This window comes from Suricata suricatta, chromosome 17, assembly GCF_006229205.1.
Source record: "Suricata suricatta isolate VVHF042 chromosome 17, meerkat_22Aug2017_6uvM2_HiC, whole genome shotgun sequence".
Classification (NCBI taxonomy): domain Eukaryota; kingdom Metazoa; phylum Chordata; class Mammalia; order Carnivora; family Herpestidae; genus Suricata; species Suricata suricatta.
The window spans coordinates 56,828,221-56,837,054 of NC_043716.1; the positions used below are offsets into that span (position 1 = coordinate 56,828,221).

General features: G+C 64.1%; 1 protein-coding gene across 1 annotated transcript in view; it reads right to left on the reverse strand.

Annotated features, from left to right (window-relative positions):
- Positions 1 to 2,265: 2,265 nt before the first annotated feature.
- Positions 2,266 to 8,834, reverse strand: part of LOC115281699 — a 40,551-nt gene continuing 33,982 nt past the window's right edge. Inside the window, exon 5 of the mRNA XM_029927120.1 lies at positions 2,266 to 2,470. Within this exon, the coding sequence (XP_029782980.1) occupies positions 2,291 to 2,470 (180 nt within the window). The 3' untranslated portion in view covers positions 2,266 to 2,290. The remainder of the gene's footprint in view (positions 2,471 to 8,834) is intronic.

Below are 8,834 nucleotides of genomic sequence, written 5' to 3' on the forward strand. Positions count from 1 at the left end.
TGTGAAAGCGGCCCCTCTGGGGGCACCCAGCTGGGAGCGAGGGGCGCAGAGTCCTTCCTGACCAAGCAGGAGAGAGCACGCCAGAGACGGGGGTGAGGCCATCCGAGTGCTCGCAGGGGCGAGACCAGCGGGCTGGGGCCACAGGTCCCCGTTCAGGCTGCCCTCCCTCCCTGCCCGCCTGCGTCTCCACTCGCCTGCCCGGAAACGCGCGCCAATGCCCGTGCAGGGCTCGAAGCGTCTGGAGTCGGCGCAGAGGCGGCGAGGGCGGAGCCCTGGAGGGAGAGCGGGAGAGAGAGCGGCCACAAGGCCTGCGCCCCACCCCCGGGAGGGTCCAGGCGCACCCCCAGGGCTCCTGCCCGCAGATCCCCGCCGTCCGGCTTCAGCCTTGGCCCAGACGGGGCCGGAGCGGGCCGTGAGGGAGGCTTCCCAGCGTCACACTGATCGGCGGCCGGCGACACTGGGATGAAGTCACGTTCCCACGCACACAGCAGGCGGGCTCCCCCGCAGCCCTCCCTGTCCAGGTCAGGGACTTGCGTTCAAAGCAACCCCCATCTGAGGCGGGTCCACCCCTTCCCGTCTCACCAGGCCGACGGCCTGCTCTTCTCAGAGCCGTGTGTCACCCTGGCGCCGGCCGCCCCTCTGCTCCTCCTCACGTCCAGCCCTTGCGGGGGCCACACTCGGGCGGCCTCTCCTCCAGGACGCTTCTCCTCGTCCCCTCGGCCGGGCGCTCACGCTCCTGTCCTTGGCCAGACTGTGAACCATGAGGACGTCTTTGCGTCTCCGACGGCGCTCGGCGCGGATTTCAGGACAGTGGACTTCGGTACATTGTTTCCCGGGTGATGAGGAGAACGAATGAATTCCTGAGTCACCGGACCAAGGGCTGTCCTGCCTCTGCTGGCGGCCGCCTCGCAGCACCCAGTCACACAGGAGAACTCCGCGCCGGTCTCGTGCGTGAACGGCCACGTTGAGAGCTGTGCCCGCGGCGCGGAGCCCGCGTGTCCTGGCCCGAGCAGGGGGCGTGTCCCTGCCATCCTCAGGAAGCAGCACCCCGCTGACCTCTCCCTGCGCTGCTGGCCCCCTCTGTTCCCCCCGCCCGCCCTTCCAAGCTGGTGTGGCCGTCGCCCCTCCTCCACGGACCCGCCCACTGCATGCCTCCCTCCAGACGTCACGCAGTCCTGCCTCCCGCGCCCAGCGTCCTCCTGCCTTCATCCCGTCACGTGCACATGCTTGTGCCCGTCCCACAGCCCTGGCCCTCAGGACCCACCACGCTTCTCGGAGGGCACTGGGGACGGGTCAGCTGGCGGTGACCGGCCCGCCAGGGGGCCCCACGGGGCAGCTCCCCAACTGCACACTCCTCTCAGGGAAGTCCCCTGGCAGGAGGCTCTCCCTGGGACAACCTGCAGCCCGGGGACATGGGCGGCAGGGGTGGGGGCAGAGGGGCGCTGCCCTCACCCAGGGGCCTGGGCGGACCGGGAACACTGCCCCGGCTTCTGTCCAACCAAGCCGCTCAGGCCCTCAGGGGTCTCGCAGGGGCTCCCAGGGGCGCCCAGGGGCCCACTGCTGAGCTCTCAGCGCCCAGGGCCCACGGGTGTTTCAGCGGCTTCCCGCGGCTTGTGGGCGGGGCCAGGGGTCCATGGGATGTGTGTCGGGCGGCACTGGGAGAAAGCCCTGGAAAGTGCCCGCCCAGCACACAGTTAAGACCACCAGCTGCGTGCCGCTCCGGAGCCTCTGGACGGGTGTCCCTCCCGGCTGGACAAGAGCTACCACACGGAGGCTTCTCAGAAAACATAAACTAGAAAAGCGGAGAAGAGCAGAGCAGCAGGACGGCGGCAGCGGGAACCTGCGCTTGGAGGCCGGAGCACCTGTGTCCCGCGCACGTCCTGCCAGGGACGCGGACCCTTAACTGCAGGCTCCGCGGCCCGGAAGGCCCACCTGCTTCCTCAGCCGTGCCCTGGAGACCTCCAGGCTTCCACAGAGTGGTGGTGGGAAAGGACCAGGATTTCCTTCCTGCTGAGAAGCGCCAGGGAGACGAGACCCCACGCCCAGCACGGGCTGCAACGGCCCCTCCGGTCCCAACGGCCTCCGGCACATTCACGAGCACCCGGCGCTGCTCAGGACACTCGCTCGGCCGACAGGCGCGCACGGGGCGGCCCGGGGACCACGGAGTGGCCGGCCTCACGCCCATCTGACCCAACGCTTCTGTCGCTCTCCGCGAGTAAAGCCCAGGCCTCGGGACGCTGGGTTTGCACCTGCCTCTCGGGAGCCCCGCGGGAGACACGGCGGCAGCCACTTACCAGCGCAGGGCGATCTTGATGGGGGTGGTGAGGCAGGACGTGAACAGGTCGGCCGGGAGGTCGGGGATCATGGGCAGGAGCTCGTTGGCCTCACAGGCCGCCAGCTGGATGCAGTTCTTCATGGACGGGGGCAGCGGCATCTGCGCCAGGGGGTGGTTTGGGTTGATGGCAGCGACCTGCAGGGGCACAGGAAAGGGAAAGAGTGGCCTGGGGGTGGTGGATGAAGGGCGGGGTCAGCTGGACATGGGCCCTGAGAGAGCCACAGGACAGGCGGCGCCCCTGGGGCGTCCCTGCAGCCCCACGAGGAGGCCGCCATGGAGTCCCCCCGGGCGGTGCGGCCCCGCACTCGTTAGTGAGGTCCTGCCTCCCTGACGCCATGAGGCCGGGCCTCTGCCACATCAGCTTTTAAAAATTTTTTTTTAATGTTTATATATTTTTGAGAGAGAGAGAGACAGTCCAAGAAGGGGAGGGTCAGAGAGAGAGAGATGCAAATCTGAAGCAGCTCCAGGCTCCGAGCTGCCGGCACAGAGCCCGACGCGGGGCTCGAACCCACACACTGTGAAGTCGGATGCTTAACTGACTGAGCCCCCGGGGCCCGGCCACCCCAGTTCTTTATGGTTTTCCGTGCAGAGGTCCCTTCTTGCTCTGATCACACCAGCGTCCAAGCACAGCTCCCCCAGGGCTCTTGTCTATTTTAAAACGCGGTCTCTTGTCCAACACCACTTCCTCTGGTGCGCTTACCGACACGGGGTGCTGCCTCCGTGCGCTGGGCAGCGCTCCCCCCCCCAAGTCAGCACCCCCCCCCGCCCGAGCGCAGAGGGCAAACCTGAGCGCGGGCAGACCCGCCGACCCGGCGCGGCCAGAGGCCCGGGCGCACACACTCCTGCCCGGCGGGGGGCCGGCTGGGCTCGCGCTCCTGCAGCCTCGGTGGGCGTCTCCACGTCCTTCTAACAAGTGAGTTAACTCTGCAATGGGGGGGGGGGAGATTCTGTTTTGTTTTGATGCAGAATTTAATTTCTCTTTAAAGCAGGGATAGTAATACCTGCTTGATGTTTCCTTCGATGAGGTTCTGGAAGGCAGGGGCACGGGAAGGGGGCCCACAGCTCACTGAAGTTTTAGGAAGAAAGGCTCCAGGCTAATTACTGCGGACGGTAAGGGTGCACGCGCCCCACTTCTGACTAAATGAAATCTAATTAAAAGTGTCAATCTGAAAACGATGTGGCGCAATAAAAACTCATCTTAAAAATCACACACAGGATGGCCAGACACGAGGCCTCTGCGCACTCATGTGAAAAGCAGCAGAATTCACCGGAGTCCAGGGCCCGCACACAACCGAACCCGCGCCTCCAGCTGCGCCTGGGACCCCTGCTCTGGCCACACGCACTGCGCCTCTGCACAACCCATTCACCCCCTCAGGCCTTGCTGCCGATTTCAGGGACGTGGCCAGATGCCCCGCCAGATGCCCCAGGGCTCCCACGGGCTCACGGGTGGAGCCCGGGCGGAGGGCGGAGGGCGGCCTCCCCGGGGCGGGGCACAGGGGCCGAGGGAGGTGAGGGCGAGATGGGCGGAGGGTCTCCAGGGCTTTGGCGGATCTGAGTGCCGACGGATCTGAGTGCCGACGTGTTGGGGTTAACATTTAGGGCACTAAAACAATGAAAATTAGCCCCAGAAAATGCTAGTTCTGGGGCCCGCACAACCCCCAGCACCTCGACGCTCACTCCCCCACAAGCAGGCCTGACCTGCGAGGAGTGAACGCAGCTCACCGCGGTCGTAACCCAGTCCGCCTGCGACCCAGGAGGTGAGGAGAGTGCCCGGGCGCCCTCCGCCAGCCCCGCCGCTGGACCGGAGCACATGAGCCACGCAGCCTCCTGCCCCTTGCGGGGTCCCTGGGGGACCCCTCCAGAGCGGCCGGCCCCCTGCCTGTCCCCACGGCTCTGCGTCGTGCCCGGGACAGGCTGGGCGTGAAGCTCAGCGCTCCATCCTCGCGGCTGCTTCGTTGTGGATGCCTCTCAAAGGTCGTCCACGGTGACAATTTCATTTGCTTTTTAAACGTCCCCCACGAGGTGAGCTGAGTCTCCATGTCTAGGGACCGAGCCCGGAGTGACGTGTGCGCCCCCTCGGTTGGTGCCCAGCCGCGCCAGCGTGGGGCTGTCCTGTGTCCTGTGTGGCGCTGGACCCCCAGCCCCAGGACACAGACGGGACGCTGTGCACCCAGACCACAGGCACGGACGCCGTGCTTGCTCGTGGGCACGGCCCCTGCCAAGGACGAGAGCCGTCGTGACGGCAGCTGGTCCCACGCGTTCCTGATCTCACGTTTCTCAAATGGAAGGTGGTGGTTGTATCACTAACCGCTTCTACAGCAGGAGCACTAAGCCCAGGATCCGTGTCAAACTCTACTGTCCTTCAAAATAAGTGTAACTTAAACTTAACTAAAATATAACTTTCAGAGGAATTTTTTCTTTTAATTGTGGTAAAATACAGATGACGTGGAATTTACCACTTTAACCACGGTGGGCGTGTGGATCAGCGGCACCGAGGACTTGACGCCATGCTGCCGTCACCAGACACCGGGGCTTTAAAGCGAAGAAGGAAGAGATGGCAGATCCACAGCCGAAATCCTCTCCTGGGCCCCCCCTCGCAGCGCCGCGTGACAGGGAGCCTGCTCCCCAGGGAGGCGGGCTCTGGGCCTCAGAGCCGCGGTGACAGCCCCACCCGGAAGGAAACTTCGGGAGGCTGGCGGGTGCGTCAGCGGCTGGGGCAGGGACGGGGGACGCTCTGGGCCTCGGCTGGGTGTGGGAGCCCCCTTCCCGGCCCTGGAACGGGGCCTCCAGGCTCGGGCTGGGAGTCCGGCGGGAGAAGGGCAAGCAGGGCTGAGCTTCGTGGGAAGATGTGGCTGGACAGACACCCGAGATCCCAGGCTCTCGTTTTCCTCTGCAGAGAGCGGTCCGCTTCCACACTGGAGGTTCACAGGTTTCGGCTCTCAGGTTCACGATCTGATCCCAGACTGAGCCTCCCCTCTCGCGGCGCTGGGAACCGACCGCAGGCCCTTCGGCCACAGTGTGGACGCCGCTGCTCTTCCGTGCTCGCTTTTCTGCTGAGCACCCGACCTAACGCCTCTCGGGAGGGGGGCACCGAGTCACGCCAACGCCACCCTCGGGGAGCTCAGGTTGTGGGTGGTGCGCGTGCCGGCGGCCATGGCGGAGCTCGGTGGGTCTCTCGAGGTCTCCGTGAGGCGTGCAGAACTCCGTCCGCTCTGGTCCACAGGTGGTGCTCCCGCTGCACTGCCACCGGGCCACGAGGCCGGCCAGCGCCTCTGTGTGACGCAGCTCCGTCTGCACCTCGAGACCCCCCTGCATTTGGCTCAAAGCCTCGGAAAGTCCTGGGGCTCCGGAGACACTCTGTGGATGCCGAAGAGGGGAGGGAGGCAGGGACGTGGAGAAACATCTTTATCCCAAATACATCTACTGGAAATGCACGTTCCCAGTCCCAAACGGGCGTCGATAGAAAGCCGGACGCGTTCACAGGCCCCGTGCAGCGGGAGACAAGCGGGGAGAGCGGGCAGGTGCGGCCGCCTGTGCAGGGGACTCAGGGGAAGCGGCCCTCACGGCCCCTCCTTCCCACCACACTGCCGGGCGCGCAGGAGCAGGAAAGCTCTGTTTCGGGGATAATTAGGATTTGAGACATTTTTTAAACGACACTCAGAGCAGGCATTCGACCAGCAAACCCTGTGTTTCGGGCTCGCTAACCTAGGAAGACAAACACCAACGGTGATGCAGGGGTATCTCCCACACGGCCTTTGGCTCTGTGTTTACCCAAGACCGTGACCCTTTACTCCGACGTGGTCTCTGCAGACAGCTTACAGGTGAGGAGACCAGGCCCTCCGCGAACTCAACGGGCTGCCCGGCGTGGGTGCAAACGTCGCCGGCCTGGAGCCCGGCTCGCACACGGGGCAGACCCGACACGCACCCTGACCCCCAGCGGCTTCTCCGGCAGGGTCTAGAGACTCACACACAAGAAAAAACTTCACGTTTCAGAGCTCACGAGAGCCTTCTGGAGGCTTTGGGAAGGGTCCAGAAAAGTCCTCAGATGTGACGCGCAGCAAGCAGATCCAACAGAGGCATCTGTTAAGCGCTCCGCGCGCGGGGGTCACGTGGCGCCGCTCCCCAGCTCGGCGCGGCCGCTGTGGCCGCCACTCCCCTCGGTTTCTAAATAAAACTCTGACTTCGTGCTGCTCTGCCCCACACAGACACCGGCACGAGACTGTCACGACGGCACTGGTGGTTTCTGGCCTCTGACCAGGGGAGTGCTGGGAATAACATCCACCCAGCGACAACGCGAGTTCTGGCGCTCAGCAACGCCACTTAGGAGGGATGCCGCAGGGTCCAGGAGAGACAGAGCTCCGGGGGACGCCGCGTGCGGCTGGTCTGGCTCCCGGCAGGCAGAACGGAGCCTCGCCGCGGGACGCACACCACACTCACGACCGCGGGGGAAGGTGCAAGCGGTCTCTTTTTATGAGTAACTCAGAGGAGTTTGTACGTGTCAGATCCTGAGCAGTGACTTCCCAACCAGGCGGCACCTGTGGCGGCGGGTGACCCGCCGTCGGGAACAGCGGCCACTTCCGCTGGAGGCAGGGGCCGCAGAGGGGCCCCCGGAGCCGCCCCCACAGGGCAGCGGAAGGGCCTCTTCAGAGCAATCTTCCCGCCACGACCCCGCGAGCTCACCCCACGGCACCACCCAGGGTCTGAGGCCGCCTAGCTGTTAGCAACCCCCCGGTTTTTAAAAGCTCCGGAGTAATGCTATGCCCCAGTGAAGACGCTCAGTCAGAACCTTCACCGCACCTCCCGGTTCAGTCAGACTGACTCCCCAGACAGTCAGCAGCCAAGGAAACGGAGACACAGAAATCCCGCGCCCTTCCGCTCCGAGACGAGAACTCCTGGCTTCAGGAAGGACGCCTGCGCGAACATATGTTTGCAGCTCCCGGTGCGAGCCTGCAGGGGAATCACCGGGTCACACGGCGGCTCTGAGTTTAACATCCGAGGCGCCCCCGCCAGCAGCGTGCAGCCTGCCCGTCCGCCACCTCCTTGCCAGCACTTGGAACTGCCCGGCCGCCGCCGGGCCAGCCAGCCCGCTGGCTGTGAAGCACGGCGGGTGTCGGCGCCCCGTCCCGCCCGGCCGCTCGCCTCGGGGAGAAGACAGCCGCCCCCCGGAGGGACGAGGACCGGGTGCTCCGCTGAAGGCGCCCCCAGCCCTGGGCGCTAAGAGGCTTTCTGTTTTTATCATGAAAGCCGGATTTTGTCAAGGGCTTTTGTTTTTGGCGTCACTTGATCTGACCAGACGGTTTTTCTTCTCTGGTCTGCCAGTGCAGGGATCGCATTAATTGGTTTTTTAGCTATTAAGCCAGGCTGCGCAGTGGAATAAAGCCCCCCACCAGCCGGCCATCGAGCGTAGCTCTTTATGGACGGCTAGAGCCGGTCTGCTGTTGTTCGCAGGAGGCTTTCTGCGTCAAGTGCGCGAGTTACAGGGTTTAAGTGTTTTGTCTTGTCTTGTCCCACTTGCACTGCGTGTCCCTTTCAACATCGGGGTAATAAAACGCCCCCCCTCTACCTTCTGGGCGCGCCCCGGGACACCCCGCTGGTGTGAGCGCTCGGTGGCTGTCTGGCGGAACTCTCCAGTGAAACTGCCTGGGCCTGCACACTTCCTGTTCAGGGACTTTTAAATCACGGCCGGGGTCGCTCGTGTCACGGACGGTCCACACCAGCCGCGCCGTCTTGGTCAGGTCTGGGAGTCTGCGGACGTGGAGGAGCGGGCCCGTATCTGGCAGTTGTCCTCCTGACCCCTTCTGCTTTACTGGCGGCGGGGGCCGACTCTTCTCCGCTCCCTACTTGCTGGCCTGGCCAGAGGTTTCTCCGGGTTACTGACGATTTCTGAGAAGCAAGTTCTTGCTTCGTGGGTTTTGTTTTCACTTTCAGTGATTTCCGCTCTTACAGCCGTTACTTTCTCTGTAGCTTCTTGAGGTCGCGCTGTGGTCTGCATGTGCGTGCTCCCCCAAGACGCTGCCGAAACCCTAACCCCAGAGTGAAGGCGTTAGGAGGAGGGAGGCCCTCAGGAGGGGGATGCGCACCCGAGTTAGGGAAGGCCCCCCCACGGCGGGAGGACACAGGAGGCGCCGTCGCCTTGGACCCCCGCCCCAGAGCTGTGAGGAGTACATTTCTGTAGTTCCCGAGCCTCCCACAGCCCCGATGGCCCAGACAGGTAGAACTTCTGACCTGCTGTCGGTTTTTTTCTGACATATTTCTGTTGTCCGTCACGGATCTCTGGTTGATTCTACTCTGGTCAGAGAACAAATTCTCTGATTTGAATTATTTCATGTTTCTTGAGCTCTGTTCTATGACCCAGGACACGGGAAAGGAATGTGTCTTTGCACCACCAGGGGCGGTGCTCCGTGAGCACCAGGCGGACCCTCGGGACTGACGCCGCAACACAGACACTCGCCTTGTCTCCAAGGGACAGCTGGTTTTCCCTTCTGCAGCCGCGTGCTCC